Raw genomic sequence first — 15,599 nt, forward strand, 5'->3', positions numbered from 1 at the left:
AGGATGCTGTATATTAACACATAAAAGTATATTCCCCTGGGCCATACCTCTGAGAAGGAAAAAAGGCAAGTTTTGTCCTGAAAAAAAGTCTAGGGGCTGACCTGGTGGCAGAGTGGTTAAGTTCGCATGCTCCACTTCAGTGGCCTGGGGTTCATGGGTTTGGATCCCGGTCGCTGACCTACACACCGCTCATCAAGCCATGCTGTGGTGGCATCCCACATACAAAAGAGAGGAAGATTGGCACAGACATTAGTTTAGGGCCAATCTTCCTCACCAAAAAAAAAAAGTCTACAACACCTTTTAATTTTCAAATTGTGTTGACTACAGCAGGTGGTTTGGCAAGATATGAGCCGTGTTGATTCCATTCTTTGGAACCTTTCATCTCTGAATTCCGTGTTAGATGTTAAATGATGGTCCTTAAAAAACAGAAAAATCCCATGCTAATGAGGAGTTATCAACAGAGTTCTGAGGAACCTTCTACTTTGTAAATAGAATCAATGCCATCTCTGTATCTGCCCAATCTAAAAGAAGCAAAAACACAGGAGTCATTTCACTTCTTCATGTTGGAAAAAAAATGAATATAGCTCAAAATACAATGGTTATCTTGCCTATGTCCCAAGAATAAAAATAATTTAGTTTAGTTTTTTAGGAATGCACAGTATTTTGAAAATTATTAAAATGCTTTTCTTTTTTGCCTTTATGACTATATGATGTTTATATTTTCCATGGAACTGGGGGTAAGGGATAATTAGAATATTCCAGAAGGAATGAAGAGAGCTTCTGACATTTAAAAATGGGATTTTATGGCAAGACAATAACCTTACAAGCCAGGCAATTGTCTTTATAAAGGGCTGTGTAAATTGCTTTATTTCCACCTTGAGAACATTAAGGGCCAGACTTTGCCAGCCAGATCATTGCAGTTTTGTGTAAGGGAAATCCGGACAGGAGGAGAAAGGGCTGATAGCCTACCTATTCTAATATCAAGGGGTTGTGTGAAAGAGGGATTGAGAGAGAGACAGAGAGAGAGGTTGGGAGGCTGATTAGGTAAATGAGGATTACAGTAAGGACAAAAGGGGGGTTTTGCCCCTCCCTCTACCATTTCCCTTTTCAGACTCTGGAAAGAGATCACCTCTCAAGGATCCCCGTTCTCCAAGGTTGGGCACAGCCAAATACACTTAGTGAACAGTGTGTGTGATGCCGGCAACCACCAGAAATTGTATTGCCCCAGCAACTAAGGGGCAGTGCTGGGACAGCTGGAGTCTTCAGCTGCTTCAGCAGTATGGTCAGTGGAGAGCAAGTCTGTTGCTAGAACAGGAAAACCACCTGCGGGGTGTTCTCTGCGCTGGCTTAAATCTTGGTGGGGATGGCTGTGGTCCCGGACTGTACCTCAAAGAGATTGGACACTTCCCTCTCTCCAAGACAGGTTGTCAATTGTTTCTCCATCTCATCTTGCGCTCCCTTCCAGCTCCCCACTGCCCCCCTCAAGAGAAACAAAACTTCAGCCTTGTTCTGGGGCAGAGCTGATTGTATTTAGAATACCGTTCTTGGCATTCACATTCCAGGAGAGCTCTGACCTTTCCTGATTCTTCTACAGTCCCTTTGCCCCCAAATACACTTACCTTCAAAGGAACCTTCTTTAGTCAGCCTTTAGTAACTAATATAATAAATGACCTATTATAATGCTAAAGAATTAATGAGGCTGAATGCTGGAAGGGGTGCAGTAATTTGAATCTCCTGGAGAGGTTTCACACTTTACTTGCCCCAGCCCCAGAGATTCTGGTATAGCTTTCACACCCGCATTCTCACCCCACAGGGATGCGAGCGGGCTGTGCTTTTTGAAAAAAAGCTTCCAGTGAGTGAGAGAATGATGACCTCCAGGGAGAACCACTAGTTTAGAGTTTGCTGTATGATGACAGAAAAGATGTGCATTTTTAGTGCAATCACTGAAATCAAAAGAAGGAATAATTGTGGAATTCTGGAACAGGCTAGGAAGAGATTTTTGCAGTGAGCCAGCAAAATGTCCCTGTACTAGTAGGGCTCCCTCCTCAGGGGGCCCGCAATGCCAGAGATGCCCTAGTCTGTGGTAAGTCTCTCCACCACTGTTTATAAGATGTATGGTCACCAGTTGAGTCTACATGGTGTGACTTCGTGGACTCAGATTGTACTGACGTGGATGAGCTAAGATAGGTTTCTGTCTGTCCTCAGTTCTTGTTAGAATGCAAGTATTGAGCCTATAAGGAAAAAATATGAACCTCCGTGAGTTAAAAATGAATGCTAGAGTCATAGTCAGTGAAATGTACTAAAAAGTTCGTAAGCTGTGGATTGTCCAAAAATGATATCAAGTATGATATGGTTTCATGAAAAAAAACAGATTGCAAAACCAAAGGTAATGTGATCCTCATTGTGCATTAATATGCAGATAATGTCTATGTTTTGACAGTGTGTAAGGGGAGCACATGGAGGGGGTGTGAGCAGAGATGGGGGGATGTGAGGGTGGGGGGTTACATGGAGAGTATGTGTGGAGTGTGGAAAGGAGCGTGAGGTGTGTGGGGAGTGTGTACGCACGTGTGTGCATGCTCTCACAGTCCTGGACGCAGTGGAAACTATAGTGGGTGCCCAGACTTCCAGAACCTAAAAGATAGGTATTGAAGGCAAAAGGGGAATGGAAGGGCTCCATCCCCTCCCACTCTGAGCCTCCCCAGAGTAAAACTTGATGTTTAAGAGCAAGGATTTGGAGTCAGACCTGGTTTTAAATCCTAACCCAACCCTCCCTAGCTGAGGGATCTTGGACAAGTTATTTAACCTCTTGACATCACTTTCTCATCTGTAAAATGAGGATGTTTCTTAGCATCCATAAAGGGCTGAGCACAGTGTGACACAGCAGATATTCGATAAATGATAACTTAAAAAAATTCTAGCCCATTGCTCAAAATGGATCCCAAAAGAAAATTGCACCATGGCAACAAACTAATCTCTAACAAAGCAATTTTTAAATACATCACATCCACATTCTACAGCTTCTTTATTTTTAACAGGTTTTTTTTTTTTTGGAGTGGGAGACCAGCATTTACAAACAATTCTTGATTACTTATGGCTCTTGGGACTAAAAATAGAGTGACACAAGAAATCCACAGAAGGATAGTCCCCACTGACTTCAACCTTTGACAAGCATTCTCACTTGTAAGCAGATAAGCTGGCTGGAGCTTTCCCCCTGACGGTGCCTGCCCCACCCTCTAACTAGGTGCCTGGAGGCTGAGAACTGGCCCCCACTCCCAGCAGGAGCAGCTCAGCAAGAGCGCTGAGTGCAATCTGCCCTGCAGGCTTGGTGAGAAATTTGCAGCTGGAAGCCTCAGCGCCTCTTTAGCCTTCAACATCAAAATCAATCATGATTTTAAGCATTGTGGGATTTTCTTGTAATTATTGGAGATTTAGCAAATAATTACTTTGGAATTATAAAGCAAATATCTAGCATAAATATGAGACCTACGTTACTTCACAGATTACCTAGAGAGCTTCTTAAAACCATTAAAAAAGTAATTCTGAGATCTTGGTCACAGTCACCCAAAGATTTCCTCCCCCTGCTGCAAGCAAGTTCCTGCTGTAAGTTAGGGACGGTTACTGAGTATTACAAGAATAATGCAAAATTGTTTATGTTCTTAAAAATAAAAGTAGTACACAGCCCTCATTTTTTTTTTTTTTTTTTTTTGGTAGCCTCTATAGCATTTCCCTGCTGATGCTATTCTAGCTGTGGATTACTCTGCTTGAATAGTGCTGAAATTCCCAGCACTTCTAACTGCTGGCTTCTTCACAGGAAAGACTCCCTAAGCCAAGGCTGGCTGCATCAGGAGGGCCTCAGGCTCTGTGGGGAGCCTTCTTGTGGTTATCATAGCTGACACCACCAATGCCCTCTAGTATATTCATGGGCAGAGGAAACACAATCGTGGAATTCTTCTCTGTGGCCACGGTGGTTAAGGTTTGTAGGTAACACAGTTGGAGGGCTATGGGGGACTCGGCCAGCACCATGGAGGCTGACTTCAGAGATTTAGAAGCATTCATTTCTCCTGCTGCTGCAAGGACCTAAAACGACAGAAATGAAAGAGTTCAGAAATAAAAGTTTACAACTGTGATAGTGCTTTCTTTTTCTGAGTCTGTACTGAGACCTCACTCCCAGCCCCGCTTTGCCATACGTGTTTCATCTCCTTCCTTCTTTGGCAAGAGTTTCACATCCTAATGTGACTACAGAATTTTGAGGGGGTCGCAGGAAGCGGGAAGATATTTTACGAATTATGAGTCCCTAGACTTCATTTTTGCATAAAATGAAAGCACTGTCTTTAACCCAGTCAAATACAGGGCCCTCCCCCCAGTGATGCTCTTCATCATTTTGGAGCCTCACCATCGCTGCGTTAGTTTTCAGAGAAGTCTGAAATTCAAGGCCTCTAATTGCCTTTTTTCCTGTCATTTTTACTTATCATAGGAGAGTTTTGAATTTTATTCTGTTGCCAGCTTAGTCTCATTCTTAGAATGTAAGCATTGTTTCAAGTTCTCTCTGCTCTTGATTTCAAGTAGCAGCAAGTGGCAGCCTGATAACACTTGCTTGTTGGAAATCTCTTAAGTACTGGGCTCCTCTTCTAGTTCTCAGAATGCCCAAGAAGAATTTGGAACTCAGCTGCCCCATCCATGGGAACTCACTGCCTGTGTGCAAAGCACCCTCCCATCCATCATGGGCAAGCCCACTGCTTGGAAGCTACTGGAGCTTAGCAGATGAAGCAGGGATGCGTAAGGAATGAGGGCAGAGGAAAACCTTCATTGGCTTACAAGTAAGATTCTGAAGAGGGTACAGGAAGGGCTTCTAATCTTAATTGGTTTCCGATTCTTCAGGAAACCCATCCACATAGACATGAAGGCTATAGATCCCACAGATGCAAGAACACTCGAGGCCAGGGTGTGCTTACATTTTGTAATTCTAACCTGGATTGTACTTAATCATCCCTCTTTTCATCCAGTACACTTAACACATTAGAACAAAGATGCTCAAAAGACGAGCACAAAGTTGGCTACATCAGAATCACCAGCTTTATAAAAATGCAGGTTCCTGGGCCCACTGGGACTCTGCTCACCGAGTCTGAGGTGAGGCCTGGGAACTGGTGTTTGCTGAGTTCAATTCTCTCTAGGAAACTCATGTGCAGCCAGAGTTGGGACTCACCTTGCTAAGTCACTGAGCAAGTTGCCGAGTGCCCCCTTGACCCAAGACCTGTTACCAAGCTTCCTCCAAGTACGTTAGGCTGCCCATTACCTTTTAAATCAGGGGGCAATTCTCAGTCAAAACTGTAAAACAGAAACACTTTTCTTATCAAAATAATTAAGGGAGCCTGATTTTCCATTCAAGCTCTATCCTCGTCTGCTCCAAGGTGAGCCAGCTTGCCCTCCAGTGTAGACGGAGTAGCCCTTACCCTGGCCCTTGCTTCCCGGGTGGCCTCGGCCTCAGCTGCCATGGACCTCTGCAACTGCACAGGAATCCGGACATCTTTGATTTCCACTCGGGCCACTCGGATCCCCCACAGCTCGGTGGCATCATCAAGTATCGTCTGTTTCCGAGTCAAAGGAAAGGACATTGATCAGAAGACAGGTGACGTGATGTACGTCTCTGATATGTTTTATACTGCAGGATAAATGCCTCTTCCCCTTCTTCTTTTGTGTTTACAGCATTTGCAGTGAGACAGTCTGAGGAAAGGAATAGCAGTTCTTATTGCTCACTTCCTGAAATTGAAGTGAATCCCAGGAAGGATTCGGTAACAAAACTTGATAGATCTTTTAGAGGATGGTCTCCCAGCAGGATTCACTCCAAAACCAGCCCTAATGAAATATATACTGTCCATCTAGATTTGAGCAAATACCCCAAGTTTTCCTGTTGCTGACATCAAGCAGGCAGCAATGCATGGGTTTCTCAGACAGCTGGATTTTGTCTTGGCTCTGCCATTTGCAGCTGTGAATTATTCGGCTAGTTACTTAACCTCCCTGATTCTCAGTTTTCTCACCTATTAAAGGTTTCCTTTTGGGCTGGCCCTGTGGCTTAGCGGTTAAGTGCGTGTGCTCTGCTGCTGGCGGCCCGGGTTCGGATCCCGGGCGCACACCAACGCACCACTTCTCCGGCCATGCTGAGGCCGCGTCCCACATACAGCAACTAGAAGGATGTGCAACTATGACATACAACTATCTACTGGGGCTTTGGGGGAAAAAATAAATAAATAAATAAAAATAAAAAAATATTAAAGATTTCCTTTCAGGCCTGTCATGAGGTTTGGCAGTAACACATGTAAGGTATCTATCAGTGCCTAGCAAGGACTCAATAAATATTATCTTGAGATATTATTTTTCTTGCTCCGTTTAACCTCTGCCCTGTGGCCAGTTTTAAACAAGGTAGCAAGATACGGTTTTTAGAGCAGAAGCAGCCTAAATCAAAGATATTCTTGTCCTTTGTAAAAGCTTAAAACCATTGAGGATCTCTTGCTTGTTATCCTGGAGAGGGAGGGATGAGAAAGAATGCCTTGCAAAATAGTGAGATCACGTGGGCACTTCCCTCAAAGGGGAGGGGGCAGAGATATTACCAATGGACAAGTGATCCCTTGCCTTTCTGTGTTCCCTGTAGAAGCCCAGGAGACCCTGAGACCTCACAGGAAACCAGTGACACGACTGCAGCCGGGGAAACATCTGAGTTGTCAAACTCACAGGGCTCTTACAAATGACACGGAGAGTGATCGTGCAGAACTGATATTATCTCACAAACCCTTACAGCCTTTGCGCTACATTAGGGACTGGAGGAGATGCCAAGAAGGACCAAAGGTGAATTTCCTTCCTAACTAACAGAAGGGAGACTCAGAATGAAAATTTAATTGATTTAAGAAAATACAGAAATGTAATTGTCCATAAACTAGGGTGTGCAAGAGGTGAGCTGGATCCCTGCTACAATCTCATCAACATTTTAATTATGATGATATTAATATTGTGGTTGATATCGCTGGTATGACGTCAGATTTTCCAGGGATGGCAGGCCTGTGCTGACTCAACCGCATCCTCTTCTAACTGCCACACTCCACTGAAGCGCAGGCATACACGGCTGCGCTTCTTCTGGAGTAATCCTAGCTAAAAATAAATCTGGTCTCCGACCTCCTCAGAAAAGGCTAAAGTGTACAATGCTAATTCATAATTTTGAATGCCAAAGAAAATGGATAAAGCACGTAATTCCAAGAGCTCCTTCCTCCTACCCAGATATTTAAATTTAACCTCGTGATTATAAAGAAACAAAACCACAAACTGAAGCCCATCTGTTTAGAGCAGGGTGTGTGTGTGTGTGTGTGTACGCACGCACATGCACGTGCACATGTGTGCACACGGAGATGCTTTGAACTGCTGAGATTTGATAATCACTGAGGACTAAAATGAATGAATTAAAGATGCAGGCTGTCAGTTCCCGGTGTCTTTACCTGGATGTTATGGGCGATCTCTTCTCTGCCAGCTAAGATTTGGGACAAGGTCTGTGTTCCCAAGACATTTCTTAGAGTGGTCTGAGCCAGCAGAAACGTAGCTTGGTGGACATCGTTGACATTAGCCACGGCCGAGACAGCACTATAGATTCTGTAATAGACAACTCCATCCACTTGAGTAGTCGCAGAGTCTCTGGTGAGGATCTGGAGAGCAAGTACAGAGAAAATCACATGTTTATGACTTTCACAACCATAGACAAAGTGTCAGCCAGCTCAGGAGCCTCTCCACAGGAGGAGGGCATTAATGACAACTCAGTCACCAAAAATCCGTCCTGGCTTGAATACAACATTGTCCTAGTTGATAACAAAATTCCTACACATGTGTGGTCTGTACCTCTCCCCGTAACTTCATGTCAGGGAAGTCTTATAGCCCATAGGCAGAGGCCCTTGATTAGCCATGGTGAGAACAGGCACTTTAGTTTTAAAAGGTCATGGTAGAACCTGCTGGAATTCTCCCTTCTAAACAGAGATAGAACCCCTGTTTCCCTGATACTAGAAATATTTTTGGTTTTCAGTTTTTTTAATATATATATATATTTGTGTGTGTGTGAGGAAGATCAGCCCTGAGCTAACATCCGTGCCAATTCTCCTCTTTTTTTTTTTTTTGCTGAGGAAGACTGGCCCTGGGCTAACATCCATGCCCATCTTCCTCCACTTTATACGGGATGCCCCCACAGCACAGCCTGACAAGCGGTGCATCGGTGCGCGCCTGGAATCCAAACCCAGGCCGCCAGCAGCAGAGCACCGGCACTTAACCACTACGCCACGGGGCCGGCCCCCTTATATATATATGTATTTTTATTGATGTCTTAATAGTTTATAACATTGTGAAATTTTGGTTGTACATTTTTGTTTGTCGATCACCATACACATGTCTCCCTTCACTTGGTTTTCAGTTTTTATCAGACTTGTTGAACAGCAGTGCTTCTTAGAAAACATAGATGGCACCAGAGATCGTGTACTGTATTCATATAAAGAAAAATCAATTTAGCTTTACATAGAGGCTCTGCATTAATCATTCTAAATAATGCAGCAAGGTCCTTTGGAGCAAATGAGATTTCCGGTTGTACTGTGGGAGCAGAACCTAGAACTCCCTTCTCCTGCCTAGAACTGTCTACCATGGAGCCAGAAAAGGCCCACGATAGGTCACTGAGCATCCCGAGCTCTCTCATGGCTGGGGTGAATCCTAAAGTAAGGACTGCTGTTCCCACCAGCGGCATGCAGACATCATTGTTGAGTCTTGATTGAGTTTCCTGGACCAGAAAGAAGAAAATTAACATTTACTGACAAATGTTGATTTTCTCTCTTCTCATCTCCTTTGCCCTCCCACATCATAGGTCCTACTCACATTTTCTTCCCTCTTGCTGCATCATTTGGTTATCAGAGAGTGACATGATTATTAGTAACTCTGTTTCTCTCTCCTATTGCCCAGTTACTGTTTTTGTTCATTTATTTGCAATACTTTAAGAATTGAAAAGAATTATTTAAAATCCAAATGTGGGTAGGCCCTGTACAGCATCTGCTGTTTCTCCAATACTACCCCACTTTCTTGCATCCAAACACAAAAAAAATTTAAGGCAAAGGTGAGTGATACCGATATAACTAAAAAATCTGAGAAGGGATGGAGAGGACAATACTGTCACCAACCACTGCCCTCTGCCAAATTAAATTCAGCTCTTTCATATAATGATTTATTTGTCTCTTCTGAGCATCTGCTCTGTCCTCCTCCATCCCAGCTTCTCTGCCAACTGAATCCCTTGTCTCTCCTCTCTTGGGCTTTCTCCTACCCAGTCATTCCACATCTTCTAGCCAGTCGGCCCTTGCCCCGGCTTCATTCTCATTTGGCAAAACAAAGCCCAGTAGTTTGAGAAGCCACCTAGGCCTCCTCACGCAGGTCTCTATGGGGATTCAGTTCATCTTCCCCTTTAGAGTTTAAAAACATACTGTTAAATTTCAGTTGTCCAAGTAATGGGAAAGATATCGGTTTTATTTCTAGTAACATATCTTTAACCAGTGTTACCTCTTGTGGAGGAATGTTGCAAGTAACAGTTCGGAGATCAACTTTGACAAACACGTCTATGCAGGGCAGGACCAGGATCAAACCTATGCAAAAGAAAATGTGGATTAAAATTTCACCCTATTGAAAATAACAACAACAAATTGTCTCCTAGCTATATGGTACATCATTCTCATGGGACTATAGATGTTTCTCAGATGATCTTCAATATGTACACCTATAACTTTGGGGAAAATTATTTCCTCCCATCAGTTAATGACTAAAGAAAAGTGGTTCCCTAGGAGTTTAAATCTTTTGGTAAAAAGCTAAAGATCCTGGACATTTAATTTTTAGATTTTATTTTTAAAATACTCAATCTACTTCTGTCCAAGTGTTGAATTTAACAATTTAAAAGGATATTTTGAAAATTGGTCTCCCTATATTAAAGCTGTCTGTATAAAAGATTAAATAATAGATTTTTGACCTTGAATATCAGTGGCTGTCAACGTTCTCATTCATCTTCAATAGTACTGAAGGAATGTTAGAATTAAAATCTTCCCAGGATTTCAGAGTCCCTAAAACCAATGTATGGCAGAATTTACAGTTTCTCCATAGCTGTGTTCTAGTTCAAGTCAATGGCATTCCGCAATTGTAAGCACTTTTACTTCCCTCTGTGTTGAGAAGTATTTAGATTGGGCTGGGTGGGGGAAGGATGGGGAAGAAGAAAAGTCATCTGAGGATCCTATGACTCCTTAGCATTCCCCTGGTGAATGCTCTCTCTAGCAAGAATTACAAAGATTAGAACCCCAAGGGATGTCAGCAAGATGAGGACACCAACCCATTTCCATTTACCAGAAAGTTTTTGTGCTATTGTTTGTATTTTCAAAGAAGAAACAAGTTTTTAGGTTGAGTACCATGCAAAAGGCTGGTAGCATCAACAGAAAATGCTGCTCAGGTACTTTCTTTCTTTTGGTCTCTAAACCTTTCTGAGACTTGTGGTGAGAATTACTGCCTAGGGCGGCCCGGTGGCTTAGCGGTTAAGTGCGCGCGCTCCGCTGCTGGCGGCCCGAGTTCGGATCCCGGGTGCGCAGTGACGCGCCACTTCTCCAGCCATGCTGAGGCCGCGTCCCACATACAGCAACTAGAAGGATGTGCAGCTATGGCATACAACTATCTACTGGGGCTTTGGGGGAAAAATAAATAAAATTAAAAAAAAAAAAAAAAGAATTACTGCCTAATTTACTTCCTTTTTTGGTGCCAGGTCACTGGTTAAGATCATGGCCCTTAGAACTAGAGAGAGTTAAATCCTAGCCCTACCAATTACTAGCTTGTGACCTGGGAACATTCACCTAACTTTTCTGAGCTTCAGTTGCCTAATATATATGTAAGATGGTGGTGAAGATTAAGCATGATTCAACATGATAATGAAATAAAGCACTTAACACCATGCCAGGTATGTATTAAGTGCTCAAGAAGTGCCAGCTCTTATTATTAATACTTTTATTATTAAAGGATAATTTACAATTTACAAAAGTGGAGAGGTTTTCCATTAGCAATTTGGCTTGTTTCCCTCCGGCTCTTATGACATTCTGAGGTAACTCATTAGCCCCAGAGACATGTATGACGAGAGCAGTTATCCTGGGACATTTAGTGGTGAAATCTTCTGGGAAAATTCATTTAAAAGAGATACATTTTTCTCTAGAGTCCTCCAAGTTATAGCTCTTCTACCTCTCTCAAATCCAATTTTATTCTCATTTACAGTCTTAGCCGCACCATATGCAACATGACTAGGAAGGAGTTAACCTTGGTCTGTTATACCTCAGTTGGATGATTCTTATACTTCTGTTTTGACAAACTCATAAGAGCATCCATAATAAGTCCCTTCTGCCTTCTTTCTCTTAGATTCTTTATGAAATTAGACAAGTAGGATTATAATACTTGAAATGGCCAAGCCTCCTTCACAAGCTTCTCCTTTGAAGTTTCTCACTTATTTTTGTGTGTGTGTGTGAGGAAGATCAGACCTGAGCTAACATCTATTGCCAATCCTCCTCCTTTCCCCACCCCCCAAAGCTCCCGTAGATAGTTGTATGTCATAGCTGCACATCCTTCTAGTTGCTGTATGTGGGACTCGGCCTCAGCATGGCCGGAGAAGCGGTGCGTCGGTGCGCGCCCGGGATCCGAACCTGGGCCTCCAGTAGCAGAGCGTGCGCACTTGACCGCTAAGCCACGGGCGGCCCTCTCACTAGTTTTTTTAATGTAACAGGTATCTGAGTGCCTGCCCCAGTGCATGGCCAAGGGCAGCACACACAGAGTCACAGTGAGTAAGAGTTCCTGCTCCTGGAGATCTTACCGTCCCGTGGGCGGGAGAATGATTTTACTCAAATACTTCACACTAAGGGGCAGAAAACAAATGTTATCAGAGAAGCATAGCTAATAATCGTTGTTTTCCATGTATCTTCTAAGATGCTGTTTTTGATAGCCTCTCTTTTCAAGAATATCAGAATTTATCATGTGAAATTGCCATTTTTGTCAGTCAAAAACAAAGAGTAGGGGCCAGCCCGTGGCGTAGCCCTTAAGTGTGCGCGCTCCGCTGCTGGCGGCCGGTGGTTCAGATCCCTGGCGTGCACCGACGCACCGCTTGTCCCGCCATGCTGTGGCGGCGTACCACATAAAGTGGAGGAAGATGGGCACAGATGTTAGCCCAGGGCCAGTCTTCCTCAGCAAAAAGAGGAGGATTGGCATGGATGTTAGCTCAGGGCTGATCTTCCTCACACAAACAAAATTAATTAATTAAAAACAAAACAAAACAAATATTAGGAATTTCACATAGTTTAGCTAAATATATACCCGCAAGTTATGAGTATTAAATCAGTACCTTAGTTCTAGGGAGTTTTAGTGCCTGATACTCCCCCCCCCCAAAAAAATCTCATCCTTTTATAACATGAACAGTTTGGGACATTTTTATTCTAAGTTTGTGGAGAAAGAACAGAAATAAACACTACATTTGACAAAAAGAGTTGTACAATGGCTTCCAGGTCTGTTTCTATTAATCTACTTGCCAGGAGAGGAAATTACCTTTTACTTTTCCAGTAGGTCTTTTCAAAGAGTGAGAATGAACAACCAGCTCCTGGAATACTCTCCCTGAGTAATGTAATCATCTCCCTCTGCCATTTCCTCCCGCCTCTCGTTCTTCCGTCGTTCTCTTAGTGGCCCAGGTAATAAGTGACGTCCAGCTAGTGTAACCAGAGCCACTCTTTGCTCATGTTCACTGAAACTCTCAGAGGGAGTGTTAGGAAGCAGGTCCAGATTTCCTAAGCCTCCAATAGTGGTCTGGTGGTCACTCCCATTAACTTGCATAAGAGGACAACATCATTCAATTACAGAAAGGCTAGGGCTCCAGCTCCCTGTGAGTTTTCACTGCCTCTCAATAGGCACTGCCAGGGAAAATATTGGTGGCAGGAGTGGTGGTAATAGGTGCCCATGATCCTTGTCAGGGCAGTCCTACTTGGCCCTTTGGCTTTGTCAGCTTGGATGCGTCCCAGTCGGAATACAACAGCACGTTCATACTCCTTAATGATCTAAGAGATGAAGGGAGAGCATTTAGTCTTAATGGCTCATCAGCTCCTATAGAGAGGCCAATTTATTTCCCAGGGTATTACCTTCAAGCACATCCATATGGAGACAGGGAAGGTAATGATCATCAACAGCAAAGAAAGGGAATAGAGGATCCAGCCACACACGCCAAGACGTTTACTGTTGATGCCTAGGAAGTGAGAGGGAAGCAGCCTGTCACTGATGTGGCTCTTACAACAGACATCCAGTTGTGTGGGTGAGGAAACTACCCAGAAGGCTGGCCAAGCCTGAGGGGACTGAGGAAGCAACCTAAATCTTTGCACACCCATGAATGCAGGAACGCACACACACACACAAACAACATTCATTCGGGGTTTTAGATTAAAATCGACTTGTCCCTTCCAAGAAAAGTCTCATAGCAATCGACAATAATAATTACCATTACATGTCATGATTTATTATTCTTAAAACACATAAAACAGTGTTACTCAGAGTGTGATCCGTTGACTACTCACATCAGAATCATCAAGGTGCCATTTTAAAAGGCAGATCCCTGGGCCTGGAGAATTCTCCAGGTGAAATTCAAGGCAAGCTCTGAGGTAGATAGGTAAGTACTATTATCCCCAGAGGGAGACAATGTGGCACAAGGAAAAACATTTTGAAGCGTCTTTAGTTATGAGTTTCTATGAGAGCTCTCTTACTTACCAATGCTGTGGCCTTAGGTAAGCCACTCAATGCTTCTGAGCCTCCATTTCTTCATCTGTAGGAGGGGAGTAGAAATTACCTACCTTGAAGTGTTCGATGACAATTAAATGAGATTATTTTGTTTTGGCTCCTGGCCCGTACATTAATATCTATATTAGTAAATGTATACTACTGTAATTCCATTTCACAGATTGATGGATATTACAGAGACTTGTCAGACGTCGATATTTTACGTTTCTGACTTTTCATGGAATTTTGTTACATTGGCTCATTACCTTAGATGTCTTTCTCCTAATCACATATCATGGTTACAGGGACATGTTGGCCTAATGAATATTGCCTTGCAATAAGATGGGACCAAGTTCAAATCAAGTCTCATGTCTTAGAATTCCTGTTTGTGAAACATACAGGTCTGGCTGACCCTTTTACTTTAGAATTCTTTATATTCACTATTTCATCTTCTTTTTAATCCTCGTTCCTTTTTGTTCTCCTCTCCTTGACAACCACCCCATCCTCCCCTCTAGACTTCCTCCAATTGATTCACATTCTCCACACATGCACTAGAACTAATTATATTTACTAGACATCTCCACCCAGAATATCCCACAAACACCTTGTGCTATCTCTGTCTCAGTTAATGCCTTAACTGTCCACGCTGTCGTCTAGGTTAGAGACGCAAGGTCATCACTGCTTCCCCCCATCCAACCCCAGAAGTCACTAAGTCTAACGGATACCACCTCAAATCCATCCTCACTTACCCATTTTACTGATACTGACTGGTTGGTGCCCAAGCCATATATTTTTGAATATTTAAGAAGATTCTAGGACCTTGCTCTTACAAAAAATGCTGTGATGAATGCTTTTTAATGTGTGTTTTTGTGCACTTGTATAGGATAAATTCTTAGCAGTGGAAGTGTCAGGTCAAAGGGATTAGTATTTACAATTTTGATAGATGGTAAATGCCCTTCAAAGAGTTTGTACCAATCTGCCCTCTCATCAACAGCACACCATGACACTATGCCTATTGCCACATGCCCTGTCCTCACTAGACATTTCCAGTCTTCTCAATTGTGACATTCTGATAGATAAAAAGTATCTAAGTTTTAGATACATATTTAGCAGTAAAAACTTTTGGGTGCAAATGTCCTTGTATAGGCTCTAAATACACATCAAGATATACTCAACAACAATAAGGGCTTGTCTGCATATGCCAAAGTTTGTTTATTGATTGATTGATTGATTGATAGATTTTTGTGAGGAAGACTAGCCCTGCGCTAACATCCGATGCCAATCCTCCTTTTTTTTTTTTTTTTTTTTTTGCTGAGGAAGATTGGCCCTGGGCTAACATCCGTGCCCAACTTCCTCTACTTTATATGGGACGGTGCCACAACATGGCTTGACAAGTGCATTGGTGCACGCCCAGGATCCGAACCTGTGAACCCCGGGCTGCTGCAGCCGAGCGTTCGCACTTAACTGCTGCACCACCAGGCTGGCCTCCTGCATGTGCCAAAGTTTAAATTCCTAAAATATCACTTTCCAAACCCTTGGGCCACATTGAAGTGGATCAAACTATCACTTTGCAGGGTAAGAAGACGTTTTGTGCATTCTCATAGACTCTTTGTTGTATTTTATTTATTAGTGCCTTTTTTTGTGTGTGTGAGGAAGATCAGCCCTGAGCTAACATCCATGCCAATCCTCCTCTTTTTGCTGAGGAAGACCGGCCCTGAGCTAACATCTATTGCCAATCCTCCTCCTCTTTTTCCCCTCTTTTCTCCCCAAAGCCC

The 15,599-nt window shown here is 43.1% G+C and overlaps 1 protein-coding gene and 1 pseudogene across 1 annotated transcript; both read right to left on the reverse strand.

Moving 5' to 3' along the window:
• The window catches only part of LOC131409904 (serine/threonine-protein phosphatase 4 regulatory subunit 2-like), a 157,566-nt pseudogene that overhangs the window by 19,843 nt on the left and 122,124 nt on the right, over positions 1-15,599 (reverse strand).
• On the reverse strand, positions 5,300-10,379 carry LOC131410375 (stomatin-like protein 3). The gene is made up of 5 exons (XM_058548565.1): positions 10,376-10,379; positions 9,562-9,644; positions 8,660-8,794; positions 7,482-7,685; positions 5,300-5,585 (listed from the first exon to the last, which is right to left on the reverse strand). Exons 1-5 carry the CDS (start codon positions 10,377-10,379, stop codon positions 5,382-5,384), a joined length of 630 nt encoding a protein of 209 aa, XP_058404548.1. The 3' UTR covers positions 5,300-5,381.

This window comes from Diceros bicornis, chromosome 9, assembly GCF_020826845.1.
Source record: "Diceros bicornis minor isolate mBicDic1 chromosome 9, mDicBic1.mat.cur, whole genome shotgun sequence".
NCBI classification, from domain to species: Eukaryota; Metazoa; Chordata; class Mammalia; order Perissodactyla; family Rhinocerotidae; genus Diceros; species Diceros bicornis.